Below are 15,820 nucleotides of genomic sequence, written 5' to 3' on the forward strand. Positions count from 1 at the left end.
GAGGGGCGTGGCCTAGAGGGGCGTGGCCCAGCCTGTGTGGTTTCTGGTCTAGAGGGGCGTGGACCAGTCTGTGTGGTTTCTGCTCTAGAGGGGTGCCAGCCAGTAAAGGCCTATAGTCTGGATTTTCGGTGGTAAGGTGACCACCGCTCCGGTGGTGAGGTGACCACCGCTCCGGTGGTGAGGTGACCACCGCTCCGGTGGTGAGGTGACCACCGCTCCGGTGGTGAGCTGACCACCGCTCCGGTGGTGAGGTGACCACCGCTCCGGTGGTGAGGTGACCACCGCTCCGGTGGTGAGGTGACCACCGGAGCTGTAATAATGTGGAGTGGTGGTGAGTCAAAACAGAGAGAAGGGCTCTGGGGCGAGCGGTGGTTTGCTCTTCACCGCGGCTCCGTGACGTCATGTTGTAGTTGCGGTGGTCACCTCACCACCGATAGATCAGACTATGAATAACGCTTAACTAAAGGTGGCGGTGTGATCCTCTATTGGTTCACCGATCGTTTGCGCAGTGGGGCTAACTACCAATAATCATCATTTTTCTTGGGGACCCCCCCCCCCTCCTTATCCCCTGGAACCCTAACCCTCCCTCAAAGACCCCCACCCAGGCCGTTCCCCATCCATCCATCCATCCATCCGTCCGTCCCTCAGTAAGGGGAGTACTGCTCGTCGGACCCCTCGTCGTCCGCCCCGTACATTTGGGCCAGGGTCCTGAAGCGTGGCCCCCAGTCCTGGAGGAAGTCGTAGTCCTGGTTGGAGGCCGTTGACGACGAGGAGCCGTCCAGCGAGCTGAGCGTCCCGGCCAGGGACTCGGGCGGCCCCTCGTAGCCGTAGATGTGCAGCGTGTCGTAGGGAACGCCGCTGTCGCGGTCGCGGTCCGCCTCGTCCTTCTTGGTCTCGATCATCACGGCCATGTCGCCGCCGGGCGGCGGCAGCAGCAGGAGCGAGGAGGGGTGGGGCTTCTGGACCATGGCGTAGAGGGCGGGGTGGTGGGGGGCAGGGGGAAGGTCGTGGCACAGCATGGAGCCGTCGTGGCGGGCCGACGTCAGGATGGAGACGTCGTAACTGTGGGCCGAGAGAGAGACTTATTAATGTCCGTAAGAACGACTGACATAGAAACATAGCCTTTTCAGAAAACTGTCGGAAGACATTTATAGAATCGTTCCCAGGTCAAAATGGGTTAATTCGTTAAAACGGTAATTCAAATTTTACGATATTTTTAGGGGGCAAGTGGCCATGACCTGAGGGCAAGTAGAACATGTCCTGTACCAAATGGAGCTGGAAGGAAAACCAGTCTCTCCAGAAAGCTTGTCAACAACATACTGAACATACATAAAACCAGTCTCTCCAGAAAGCTTGTCAACAACATACTGAAGCACAAAGTGCTCTAAAACATCCTGGTAGATGGCTGTGTGTGTTGACTCCAGGGTGAAGTTTTCACTGTCAGTGGACCAACCACGTATTAGGTCAACACAACCACCTATTAGGATGTTTTCACTGTCAGTGGACCAACCACGTATTAGGTCAACACAACCACCTATTAGGATGTTTTCACTGTCAGTGGACCAACCACGTATTAGGTCAACACAACCACCTATTAGGATGTTTTCACTGTCAGTGGACCAACCACGTATTAGGTCAACACAACCACCTATTAGGATGTTTTCACTGTCAGTGGACCAACCACGTATTAGGTCAACACAACCACCTATTAGGATGTTTTCACTGTCAGTGGACCAACCACGTATTAGGTCAACACAACCACCTATTAGGATGTTTTCACTGTCAGTGGACCAACCACGTATTAGGTCAACAAACACAACCACCTATTAGGATGTTTTCACTGTCAGTGGACCAACCACGTATTAGGTCAACACAACCACCTATTAGGATGTTTTCACTGTCAGTGGACCAACCACGTATTAGGTCAACACAACCACCTATTAGGATGTTTTCACTGTCAGTGGACCAACCACGTATTAGGTCAACAAACACAACCACCTATTAGGATGTTTTTACAGCACTGTGTGCTTCCGTATGTTGACAAGCTTTATGGATATTCTGATTCACTTTTCCAGCAGCACTTGGCACCTGCCCACAGAGTCAAAACTACTAGGAATTGGTGTGCTGACCATGGTATTACTGTGCTTAACTGACCAGCCAACTGGCCTGACCTGAACCCCACAGAGAATCTAGGTTGTATTGTGAAGAGGAAGGTGTGAGACACTAGATTCAACAATATAAATTGGGCGGGAACCCCTTTTGGTGTTAGCATTATGTTATGCTTTAGCTATTGAAAAATAGCAGATCTACAAGCTCGTAGCGCGCCACCGAGTGGCGCGCTACGAGCTTGTAGGTCTGCTATTTTTGAAAAATCGAAACATAGCTTTTTCAGAAAACTGTCAGGATGTAGAAGACATTTTTAGAACCTGATCTCAGGTCAAAATGGGTTAAAGCTGCTATCAAATGAATGTGGGCTTCCATAACACCTCAACAGTGCCACTACGCCCCATAACCCCCATTGATGAAATAATTTGTTTCAAAGTAGCCCAGACCACATATTGAGTGCATAAAGTAACATAGTTTTCAGATGCTCAACATTTCTGTAGTATAAATGTTTTTTTTCAAAAAATATTATTTTGAAAGGATGTTTTTATTTTCATGAGCTGTATGCCATAATCAAGATTAAAACAAAAAAAAAGGTTTTAAATATTTCACTTTATGCGCAATGAATCTAGAATATATGAAAGTTTAACTTTTTGAATTATATTATATGGAAGAAAATGAACTTTTCCACGATATTTTTGTAATACCTGTATAGCGGATATAGATATAGCCAAAATGATTCCCCGGGCATAGGCGTCATTATTTTAGGGCCTAACCATAAACTCGCAACTAACGATACATTTTGACCGTATTAATGCCAGGAACGTGGAATTCCGTATATTTCTCCATCGCCCGCCTGTTCCAGAACGTAAAGATCTGTCTTTCTTTAACGTCATTTAATCCGGTAATTAAAAACAATATATATATATTTTTTACTCACATTTTAACACCTTGATTGCTTTAAATTGATTGATCAAACGATAAGCCCTGCTTAATACGACATCCCCGCTATTTGTTGTATGTGTCTAAATCGCCATATTTTAATAATTAAAAAGAAACTCTGTCTCTGCCGCGGAGCAGGGGGAGAGAGCTTCATGTTATGATGTCGAAACCGGAAATCGACACATTCGCTGGGCTGCTAGGGCTTCTGGGAAATTGAGTCCAATGCAAGTGAACGGGGGTTTTGTCTGACTACAACCGCCTCACACCACCCGACATGTTGCGTAGCAAGATGGCGGGTGGTGCGATTGGAAGTAAACACACGGCGCAAGCTATCTTCGGCGGATTTTCGCCGATCAAAAGCCCAGATACTTCAGCGTATGATCTAAAGGTAATAAAACAATCTCGGCAGCGTATAATATTTGATTAAAATGCACGCATTTGACTGGCACTGGCCTCACGATCCCACGGCCACTATGTACATTTGAATAATCCCATTGCTGCTAGGGCTATAGGCTATGTGGTAGTTGTATGTAGATATAGTCTACTTTGCCAGCCCATAGAGCCCCATTGTGAACCCGGACATGTTGAGGACACCAAGGTTATAAATGTTGAGTATGGGTCCCCAGCATGTAGAAACTGCTGGATGCTAACTTGCATATGTTGAGCAATTTTCATAATTGCCATAATATGTGTTAATATACCATTAACCTATAGAAGGCAAACTGTTCACAATTTCATCATGCTTTATGTAGCATGTGACATGTCAAACTAGGGAGTTTCCATGATGCTGAATCCATTCCAAACATTAGTTTAGCAAAAGAACACTCTGACTCATTGGGCTAAAAACGGCCATTGACGTCATCACAAGTGGGCATGGCTGTTTTTAGCCCAATGAGTGTTTTTTTAAAAAACTAATGCTTGGAATGGATTCAGCATCATGAAATCCCCCTAGTTCGACACATCACATGCTACATAAAGCATGATGACATTTTGAATATTTTGCCTTCTATAGGTTGTTAATGGTATGGTCACATATTATCAGGGCTGCACACAACGTTTTTGGTCTAGTACTCAGAGGAGCACCTGGAGGAGTTACTTGGTGCTCCCAAAATGCAGCGACCCGTCTCGCCGGATGGATAAAAGAGGGATGCATGAATAACTTATAGCAAAACGATATTTATTGTTTGAGTGGGGAGTCAATGGAGGCCTATTGCAACTGGATGAGTGGGGAGTCAATGGACTCCAACTCTAGATTCATCCCATTATTAAAATAATCTAGAGTTGCAAATTGCCTCTAGGTCCATGTGTGGTCCAGCCCTATGGAATGCATATTCTAATAAATAAAAACAACTTAATACTTCCTAAGGATAATATGAGCATCAAAGCAATATTTAGATACTTTTCTTAATTTTTTATTTAAATAACCGATCTACTAGCTCACAACGTGTTGCGGAGGCGACACATTGTGAGCTTGCAGATCAGCTATTTTTTTTTAACATGCAACACATGGTACGGCGAAGCATACGTCAGGCTTCCCTTTTGTTTTTAGCCGAGGCGACGTACAGTCAGACACACATGGCTCCTCGGTGCAAAAATAAACGGTGTACACTACCCAACTTTACGATAATAAGGGACAGTATGTCGGGACACGGTGTTGATAAGCTTCATGTTGTGCAGCAGCAGTGCCAGTCCGCAATGCTTTGCACTCTTCCCACTCCACTACGTCGGAACTAAAACCTGAAAAAGGTGGCCGGTGCCTAGGCTGTGAGAGACGGCATCGCACACAAGCAAGTTGAAGCAACCATGCTGCTCCAGCACCCGGAAAACAAACACAAGCACAGCGGCGAATGGGAAGAGTGCAAAGCATCCAGCAGCATTTACACCGGGGGGACTACAGTAGTTTGCTATCTGAAACGGAGAAGCCCAACCATTTGTCAGTAGTAAACTCCTGTCAACCGCCCTCCTCCCAGCAGCAAGCAGCATGGAATCCTCCCTCGTTTGAGTAAGGACGTGCTGTGATTGGCCACAATTGTGCAAGACGTGCTGTGATTGGCCAGTAGCCACTTTGAGTGGCAGTCGGTGGTAAATGCTCTCGCCACAGAATGTACTAGTATTCTGGCCATAATAATCATTCTGGGTGCCCCGCCCCCAGCTGTTGGTACGCAGAAGCGCTTCCCGGCGCTCGATTGACAGCGTGGAATGAATTTTGACGACGCATGCACACCGCCTGTGCGCAGGTCTGCACATTATGCCAATTATGAAAATTGCTCAACATATGCAAGTTAGCATCTGGCAGTTTCTACATGCTGGGGACCCATACTCAACATTTCTAACATAAAACCTTGGTGTACTCAACATGTCCGGGTTCACATTCTGGCAAGTGGACTAATATGTGACCTGTTCCACTAAATTCAGTATATCGCCAAATGCACAAGTAAACTTGTATGCATTATCTTACATTGATTAGATTAATTCATAAAGAAGCAATGAGCAACTTCTGACTGCTAGGCTGCAGGTATAGGCGAATATGTGGAGCGGTGCCCTGTAGGCAATCAATGTTGAGGCATTTGTGTGTCTGACATTTGCATTAACATGCTTTCTACTGTATGTCCTCACGTGTAATCTATCTTTATGCTACTCTATTATGAGGCACCACATCTACAAGTTGTTTTTCCAATAAGTTTTCATCAAGGTGGAAAGAGTGGAGGGAAGAATACACCCTAATCTGCACTAGTTCTGCGCCAACATATCATTACATCTTTGAAAATGTTCCACCTCTGAAATGAAATGCAACATTGTTGCAACACTGAAATGAGAATTTCATTATTTTCTGATTTTAAACACCAAATGTTTTAACTGGGACAGGAAAATGGAAATTGACAGGAGAGTGAGACAGGAAGGATGACATGCAGAACTCCAGGTCAGGTGAGGAACCCACGACACATTTTACCAAAGATCATGACATTTCTGTGATGCGTTTCTAACCAACCAACGGTGTCAGAGTCAGTCACATATCGTATAAATATAGATATGCTAATATTTATAGTCTTGTGGCTTATTGGGAAAATCGCTTGGTGAATTTAAAATAGATTAAACAAAATAAAACCAACCAACCAACCAACCAACCAACATACTGTGCTGAAGATAAGGTGAATCTGATATGGCTGAGAATGAGATGAGGGGATTGAGGGGGGGAGGGGGGGGGGGGTATAAAGTCTGTTAGCTGCAGTGCGACAGTCTCCAATATGAGTGAAATGTTAACATTGATATGGTACTGATATCTCTAGTTGATATGGTACTGATATCTCTAGTACTGTCACATCAGGACAAGCTGCGTGGGGGAGGGGGGGGGGGGGTCCAGTGTGCTCTCGTTTACACATGCAACATATTCATAAAACAAGTACCTCAAAAAAGTGATGAATTCAAAAATAAAAACACAAAGAGAAATATTTTTCTTACCACCTCTGAACCAATTTTAGCATTACGAGTTTAGAGGAAGAATGAGCCCGTGGAGAACTGAATGTGAAAGGAGACAAAGGCATAAAGAACACATTCAGCTGGCTACAAATCGCCAATCGCTATAAACATAATAAACAGTATACACATTTATTAATCATCATTTTTCAGCATTTTGTAGTCAGGCTGAATACTGGTCATACATCATAACCAGATGGTTATAGTATTACTTGAACTGGCAATGAGTCAAAGGCAGCTTGCTTTCCTCAGGTGTAAATTAATGGTGATGCACTATAGCAACTACTGTACATTAATGGTGATGCACTATAGCAACTACTGTACAAGGCATTGTTGTGAGAAACACACAATGTTCCCATAGCACCATAAAAGAGCACCTCGCACTGCTTGCTGGAAGAATGGGATAGGGGGTTGTTCAAACTGGCACATATGGGTGGGGGGTGAAGGCATTTAAAATTAAATATTGCCCTAAAAGACTGCAGTATTACAGGTACTGTAATATGTAAATGTAAGCACAAATGTGGGACCCTAACAAATATTGCTATTCTGACCCATTTAGGCCTGACGTAAAAAAAACGTTCACTCTGAAAGAATATATACCTATTCAAAGATTTGTGCCGCATTTTTTTAAAAATTCAAAAATAGCAGATCTACAAGCTCATAGCGCGCCACTCGGTGGCGCGCTATGAGCTTGTAGATCTGCTATTTTTCAATAGCTAAAGTATAACATAATGCTTGAAACACCAAAAGGGGTTCCCGCCAAGAATGGGCTAATATCCTACCAAACACTATAAAGAATGGGCTAATATCCTACCAAACACTATAAAGAATGGGCTAATATCACCAAACACTATAACTAAAGTAAAGTTGTGGATACATGATGAACCACTTGAACCGTCTATACTTGATAAACTGATACTTAGTTAAGTCTGCCTGTTTTCCCAATCTAAACTCTACGGCGGAAATAGCTGATCTACAAACCTCACAGCGTGTTGTTGCATTGTGAGATTGTAGATTAGCTATTTTCTGGGAATGTTCCCCCCAATTTCTCAAGTGGTTAAGAAGAATTAAACGTTAGTTTTGCATTCAATGCTGCCTCCAGGTACAACATGTCTGTAAGATTCAGTAAGAGTAGACCATAAAAGCAGGTTGAAAGCATCCAGGGACCTACTTGGGAAACCAGTTGAGTCCCAGATGCTCGGTCTTGGAGTAAAGGATCCTGTCCTGTAGCTCATATAGAGGTCTCCACGGCAACTCCAAGTCCTCCCTCGAGAGAAGTTCTTTCTTCCTAATAGATAGATCCGATTGAGAGAATTTGAGACACACAAAACATGACATTCACAACAACAACAAAAAATCACACACGTGTGAAGTGAGGGGCGTTCTTATCATATACATCATCACATTCCGGCCAGTCACAATTTGCGTCCTCACCTTCGTCTTCAATGTTTGTGATTGATTGATTGAAATATGTATTAACAGTTTGCAGAATTACAGTACATTTCAAGCACAAACTCAATACAAAGACTGTTAACTGTGAGTGGACGACCCAATTAAGCATTACACTTGTTTACATTTAGAGACGTACAAATAAACACTTCTATATAGTCAAAGAACAGAACAGGAATTCATCATAAAGAAGGTAAAAAGGGAAAAGAAACATATACAGTGAGGGGAAAAGGGGGTGGGCGGTGGGGGGATTCAGATTTTACGGAGGCCAGTTTCGAATTGTTCAACACTCAAAGCTGGCCATTCATTGTCAATGGCGTTCAATGTGTGTGTGTGTGTGTGTGCAAACTGCACAAACCCTCAACGCTGGACATAGGATGGGGCTCCATCCTATTTTTGAGGATGCCCCTCAAAAATAATTATGAGGATGGCAGCCAACTGGCAGTGGAAAATGTAGGGCCTTGGTTTTCAAAAGTCGTTGAAAAGATTAACATCATCACACTGTAAGTTTCCTCTTTTAACCCATTTTGGGGCGGGAACCCCTTTTGGTGTTAGCATTATGTTATGCTTTAGCTATTGAAAAATAGCAGATCTACAAGCTCATAGCGCGCCACCGAGTGGCGCGCTACAAGCTTGTAGGTCTGCTATTTTTGAAAAATCAAAGAACCACTGACATAGAAACATAGCTTTTTCAGAAAACTGTCAGGATGTAGAAGACATTTTTAGAATCTGATCTCAGGTCAAAATGGGTTAAAGTAATACTTATAAAGGGAAATCGGCTGTGTGCTGTGCTATGCTGTGTGTAGGTTTGCTGAGCAATAGTGAGTAGAGCTTTAAAATCGGCAAAATCATACTTCAGGAGGTTGATAAGAAGACGGGCCAGGCCCTGCATCATGCTGATCTCCAGTTTGGGCATCGTCACCAGCTCATATAGCAGCTTGATGAACAGCACATGGTCTTCTTTGCTGAACTTCCGTCCATACAAGCGCATGTACCTAAAGAAGAAGTACAGATTTAGGACGGTTTATAGTATACATGTTCAGTGTTCAGTATACCAGCTCAGTGGCCTTGTGGTTAGAGTGTCCGCCCTGAGACTGGGAGGTCGGGGTTCAATCCCCGGCCGGGTCATACCAAAGACTCTAAAAATGGGACCCAGTGCCTCCCTGCTTGACACTCAGCATCAAGGGTTGGATTGGGGGTAAGGCCCTGCGACATACTAGCGTCATGTCCAGGGGGTGTACTTAGTTGTACATCAAGCTGCCTCACGCTACAGAAACAGGAGATAGGCTCCTGCCCTATGGGCCTCATGGCTCGGCAAGGCTACTTACTATAGTATACATGTTATTTTGGACAGTGAAATGCTAAAGACTTCCATTTGTACTACATACAGCAATGATGAGAGATGTCCTCCTGTTGTTATAATACATGCAAAACATGGGAGGGATAATCATGACCGAATAGGACCATGTTTACATTTGACTGAAAAGATGTAACATTACATTATTCAACTACACATGGCATTGGCCTATTTGGAAAAAAAAGACATTGTCAGATGTTAAAAAGTTGACTATTCAGACAGCAGAGAAATCTGGTTTGTTTATCAAATATGATCTTAAAATTGACTGTCCACACTGACATCATTGCAAGTGATCAGATCGGATTTGTGTATTAACCCACTCTGGGCGGGAACCCCTGTTGGTGTTTTAACCATTATTTAAAAATGTAGCAGTTGAAAAATAGAAGAGCTACAAGCTTATAGCGCGCCACCGAGTGGAGCGCTACGAGCTTGTAGATCTGCTATTTTTTAAAATTCGTGAAAATGTGGCGCAAATCTTTGAATATATATTCTTTCAGAGCGAACGTTTTTAACTCAACTCTTTGCTTCTGAGGGGTTCCTGGAATAAAATATTTTCAGATGGGGGTCGGTGGCCAATTAAAAATATCATTTTTGTGGTCCTTGACATGAAATATTGAGCACCACTGATATAGAAACAGGTATTTAACATAGGTATTTCAGAAAATGTCAGAATTTAGAAGTATTTTATTTTTATTTTTTTACGTCAGGCCTAAATGAGTTAAAGTAGCACGTCTACCAGCAGACAAACAGTGATACCATCATCACCATACACCCTAAACACCCAGGGATACGTCACCATACACCCAGGGATACGTCACCATACACCCAGGGATACGTCACCATACACCCAGGGATACGTCACCATACACCCAGGGATACGTCACCATACACCCAGGGATACGTCACCATACACCCAGGGATACGTCACCATACACCCAGGGATACGTCACCATACACCCAGGGATACGTCAGGCTTCAATGTCCGAGTGTCCAGACTGAGAAACATTATTTAGAAATCCTATTTGATTTCAAACCACCTAGGAATCAATGTGATCAAATCTGATTCTCAAAAAGACTTTCCCCATGTTCAGACTTTAACCCATTCTGGGCGGGAACCGCTTTTGGTGTTTTAACTAAGCATTATGTTATACTTTAGCTATTGAAAAATAGCAGATCTACAAGCTCATAGCGCGCCACCGAGTGGCGCGCTACGAGCTTGTAGGTCTGCTATTTTTGAAAAATCGGGAAAATGCGGCACAAATCTTTGAATATATATTCTTTCAGAAGACTTTATTTTTATTTCGAAGTCAGGCCTAAATGGGTTAATCTGATTCAAATCTGGATGTCAAAAAAATGGGGTTGTGCTGCCAGTCTGAACCGCCTTAGAATTGTGGTTTCTCTAGTGAAAAGCCATAGGCTGATACCAGCAGTCATAATCTGGGTCATCCCCAGAGCAGACTCTCCATCTCTCGGAGCCGGCAGTGACTCACAATTGGACAGAGATATCTGCCAGCAACAGTTACAGGACTGGGACAGATTAAAAAAAATAATAATAATCAACATTGGTTATATGAGATATCCCATTTGGAATATTTGCCGCCCAATGATATATATATATATATATTTATATTTTAAGTACCAATTTAATTCCAACACAAATGAAGATTGGCCAAAATACAATTACCGGTACACAAAAATCAACAAAGTTTGGCACGTGTTCTCCAAATGACTTGAATAGTTCATTTATATGTTCCACATCTCAGAAAAGTGAGATTATGGCACTAAACACATAAACGCATGCGATTAATTTGAAATGCTAAATGTGTTCATGAAAAAAGTCCGGTTTGAACTGAGCGGTGCAGGTGGGGTGCAGTTAGTTATCCCATTTTGGGCGGGAACCCCTTTTGGTATTAGCATTGTGTTATGCTTTAGCTATTGAAAAATAGCAGATCTACAAGCTCATAGCGCGCCACCGAGTGGCGCGCTACGAGCTTGTAGATCTGCTATTTTTGAAAAATCGAAGAACGACTGACATAGAAACAGAGCTTTTTCAGAAAACTGTCAGGATGTAGAAGATATTTATAGAATCTGATCTCAGGTCAAAATGGGTTAAACTACTCAGTGTGAATGGCCCTTTAGGCTGCTCAACAGTAGATGACCCCAATATGACCCCAATCAGCTGCAGGGGTCAATGGGTCGTACTACAGACATACACTCATTGGAGCGGTTTGGCACCGCTCAAAAATTACATCACTAAAGTGAACTGCAAAGAAATGCAGGTTTTATTTTGAAGTGTCATGACCAATGGTGTTTTTTGCGACAACACCAGCCACGTGTTCTCCCAATAGACTCTTCTTTCCTAAATGGAAAGGTCTCCCTCCAACTGTGACACACACGCACACACACACATGGAACAGCCCCTCCCTCCCCCTCACTCACAGTTTGTGACCGTGTCAACACGCGCACAGTGACAGCACAGAGCCTGTGCCAACGGTTTCGATTGAGAAATGAGAAATACGAGACGTGTCCCGCCACCTGCTGTCGTATAAACAGGCAGTGGCTGAGATAACCTGGCTGCAGCACGCAACACATGATTACTGTCCGTCACTTCCTGAATACGCAGGTCTGGGTCGATTATGAATCCCACCAACGTTCTAGGGTAGACCCGCCTCACCATGTGTCTGATTGGCTCCCGGGAAGGCATAGTTTTACTGAGGTTAATAGGTCGTTTGGGTTAGCCTTAGGGGGGTGCATACTTAGTTTAGACTAGTCATTGGTTAGACATGGGTTAAGGTTAGGTTTAGGTGTGCTGCCCCGTGACAGGTTAGGTTTAGGGTGAGGGTTTGAGATAGGTTGTAGTTGTAGGACTAATGACTGGTCTAACCAATGAATAGTCTAAACCAAAAACTGTCTAAACAGAGGGTTTGAGATAGGTTGTAGTTGTAGGACTAATGACTGGTCTAACCAATGAATAGTCTAAACCAAAAACTGTCTAAACAGAGGGTTTGAGATAGGTTGTAGTTGTAGGACTAATGACTGGTCTAACCAATGACTAGTCTAAACCAAAAACTGTCTAAACAGAGGGTTTGAGATAGGTTGTAGGACTAATGACAAAAACAAGAACTGTCAATCACAACGACTACTGGCCAATCACAGCAGGGCTTTCCTAGAATGTTAGTGGGATACATAATAACGCGTCTGGGTCAGAGACACACACACACACACACACACACACACACACACACACACACACACACACACACACACACAAAGTTAAACTTTTTCTCAAAATATATTCTGTTAAAATAAAAACACATTTTATCAAATAGCATGATCATATTAACGTGTAATCATGGGGTCTACTTGGAACTGTGGGCGTTACAGGGCAAAGAAACCCCAAATGTACTTTTCTGGGGATAACTTAATATTATCACCAACAGCACCAACATCTCCTGCAGTGCCCACCCCTCCCATCCCTAGCAGACCTGGGCATGGGAAGGGGCAGTCAGTCCGACTCGGAAGCTGAGGTGAGAATTGGGGTAGCAGGTGTCTCAGACACCTGCTACCCCAGACACCGTGTCTGTGTTGAGAAAGGAGACCCAGACTGTCCTGCTGAGCTCTGGGGGTGGGGTAGCTATATGGGGCGGGGGTTGAAAATTGATAACATGTAATTATGCTTCCTTGACAATACAACTAGAATAACTTCAACATTTTTCCGGCATGTACATTTCTTGGCTGATTATATTTACTAATTTGTCATAATCTGATTATTACAACAACCCTATGAACCTAATGTGTTCACACTGGACAAAAGACACAAAGAAAAGTGTTCCATTTATATACATGTGTAACTAATGAAAGTGTACACATGTAACCAAAACTAGTGTCCAATAAGAATTAGAAGAGATTGTACCGTACGGTGTGTTGGCTTATTGTTGTGAACTTTGATGGTGGGTGGCAGACATTAGGGGGACATATTATAGTTGGACTTGGATGACAACCATACATACGTTATCTGATGATTTAAAGACTCGAAACTGACGATAGCTGTCGCTAATATTTAGGGAAGTGTAGCCCCATATGTGCCCTCTCCCTACGCTCATTCTGTAGCTTGGAGCTACAGAATGAGCGTAGGGAGAGGGCACATATGGGGCTAAGGGAAGTGATGATCGGAACGCAATGGAGCCGAAGAACGGCCACTAATATAACCAACGGTCACTTACGTGGAAAGTTTCCTGGTCCAGAACAGCACCCCGGGCCATATCTCCCGGAGCTGGACCGCCCGGGCCAGGTTGCCTTTGATTTTACACAGGATGTCATTGGATTCCTGGTCCAATCTGTCGGCGTACGGCAGAAGTTTGTTGTAGACTATGTCTTTCTGGGGGACGAATCCTAGCGTGTCAGACGCGACTTTTGTCATTGTTACGATCGCTCTCCGAAGCTTGTTTGTTGTTGTTGACTGTTGTTGTTGTTTCACGGGTTGGACGGAGTCGTCCCGCCGGGTGCAGGTCTGGCCAGTAATGCTATATAATGCTAGCTAGCCACTTTCCCTGGATGGTGCTAGCTGATTAGCCAACACGCTAGCCGCCGACTCGCACAAGTTCCAAGTCACGTTAGCTTTAGCCGGTGGCTAGCTGGAAGTTAATGTTGCCTCCGTGTGTGACAGCACACTGTCCTCAATGGCATCGCACTGAAGTGTTAAAGGCTGAAGGAAAAAATAAATAAAAGTACGTCCAGAGAACGTGTTGGCACTATAGTCGTCTTCTTTTCTTTTTTTTACAGCTTTTTAAATGTCACCCTACTACTAAATCTAACTATATGTAACGTTAGCGAAAGTTAGCTCACTGGCAAGTACTGCTGCTAACGAGACAAAAACACATTCATCTGAAGCCCAAGGACTGTCAACGTCGAATGATCGGTCCTGCTGCAAAGTGCCGACGACATCAAAGACCATCTCGCGAGAATAGATGGAACAACAAAAAAAACAGCTAAAACGTTGCCACAAACCGTCATTTCCGCAGTCATGGAAACTACATCGACCATAATGCCAACAATAGCTTACGTTTTTCTTTTTTTCTTACAAAACAAAATATACTCCTGACAGACACGTCAAAATCAACAACCTCCCCTGGCTAATATATAGGCCTATAGCCTACACATACATATTGTTTCTGTTAATTTTATTTTATGTTTTATTTGTTTGTTCAATTGTTGTTTAAATCAACATTACAGGGAGTTGTATAATCCACCAAAATAATTTATTTAATCCCAAAGTAAAAGCAAGTGCATTTTAGTCAAAAAGATTGAAAGCTTTTTTTCTCCATTGTGGTCCTTTTGAAGATGATTTAACAAACAGGGTCATGCCAGTTCCCTCAATCAATCCCTAACGTTGTTTTTTTAGCCAAATTAGCCCCTATTCCCTCAGCCCTATCTCCTTAAACCCTCTGTTCCCTCATCCCCAAATTAGCCACTATTCCCTCAGCCCTATCTCCTTAAACCCTCTGTTCCCTCATCCCCAAATTAGCCCCTATTCCCTCAGCCCTATCTCCTTCAACCCTCTGTTCCCTCATCCCCAAATTAGCCCCTATTCCCTCAGCCCTATCTCCTTCAACCCTCTGTTCCCTCATCCCCAAATTAGCCCCTATTCCCTCAGCCCTATCTCCTTCAACCCTCTGTTCCCTCATCCCCAAATTAGACCCTATATTCCCTCAGCAGCTATATTACTTCAGTGTCACATATGGCCCTTCCATAATGTGCCGTTAGGGTCAACGTCTTCCAACGTCTTCCATAATGTGCCGTTAGGGTCAACGTCTTCCAACGTCTTCCATAATGTGCCGTTAGGGTCAACGTCTTCCAACGTCTTCCATAATGTGCTGTTAGGGTCAACGTCACCTGTTACAACATTTATAATGGATCTTGTAAAGCACTATAACACCTTTAACTATGGAATCGTGCATTTCCCGTCAGTGTGTTGGTTGGTCGGCCACGTGACATCACGTGACATCATCAGGGATGGAGCACGTGACATCATCAGGGATGGAGCACGTGACATCATCAGGGATGGAGCATGTGACATCATCAGGGATGGAGCACGTGACATCATCAGGGATGGAGCACGTGACATCATCAGGGATGGAGCACGTGACATCATCAGGGATGGAGATCATCCCTGATGATGTCAATATTAAGCCCATATATGGAGATCCCTGATGTCATCAATATTGGCCAGCAACTCTACATCTGACCTCAAACCTCAAACCCTTACATCTCCATATATGGAGCTGCCCTTTTCTGACATTCCATATGTTGATCCTTCCCCTACGATGTCTCCCTTTTGACTGATAACTGTCCATTTAAACTCTAGACGGGCCCGCCCCAAAGTCATTAGTGCAGCCGATCCCCGGCAGCCGGCGAAAACTTTCTCAAAAACAGTTCTCAACAGGCCCGAAAATTAAGATCTTACCCCCCCATGCCAAAGCACCATGTAGCGCTCGC

The 15,820-nt window shown here is 43.9% G+C and overlaps 1 protein-coding gene across 2 annotated transcripts; it reads right to left on the reverse strand.

Annotated features, from left to right (window-relative positions):
* Positions 1 to 610: 610 nt before the first annotated feature.
* LOC306931597 (proteasome activator complex subunit 4A-like) lies at positions 611 to 14,251 on the reverse strand. 2 transcript variants are annotated; one of them, XM_079513042.1, is made up of 5 exons: positions 13,549 to 14,251; positions 8,823 to 8,963; positions 7,691 to 7,807; positions 6,505 to 6,561; positions 611 to 1,062 (listed from the first exon to the last, which is right to left on the reverse strand). In XM_079513042.1, the coding sequence occupies exons 1-5, from the start codon at positions 13,743 to 13,745 to the stop codon at positions 645 to 647; spliced, it is 930 nt and encodes a 309-aa protein (XP_079369168.1). In that variant the 5' UTR covers positions 13,746 to 14,251; the 3' UTR covers positions 611 to 644. The 2 variants fall into 2 exon arrangements, with proteins under 2 accessions (XP_079369168.1, XP_079369169.1); XM_079513043.1 differs by lacking the exon at positions 6,505 to 6,561.
* Positions 14,252 to 15,820: the final 1,569 nt, after the last annotated feature.

This window comes from Electrona antarctica (assembly GCF_951216825.1).
Source record: "Electrona antarctica genome assembly, chromosome: 10".
NCBI lineage: Eukaryota > Metazoa > Chordata > Actinopteri > Myctophiformes > Myctophidae > Electrona > Electrona antarctica.

What these genes read in the sequence shown, in the direction of transcription:
- LOC306931597 (XM_079513042.1), bottom strand. Translation starts at nt 13,745, where the DNA reads ATGACAAAAGTCGCGTCTGACACGCTAGGATTCGTCCCCCAGAAAGAC. An exon ending in CTTCTTATCAACCTCCTGAA is followed by an intron (nt 7,808 to 8,822) that starts GTATGATTTTGC and finishes TCTATCTATTAG; the next exon opens with GAAGAAAGAACTTCTCTCGA. An exon ending in GGACTCAACTGGTTTCCCAA is followed by an intron (nt 6,562 to 7,690) that starts GTAGGTCCCTGG and finishes TTTCACATTCAG; the next exon opens with TTCTCCACGGGCTCATTCTT.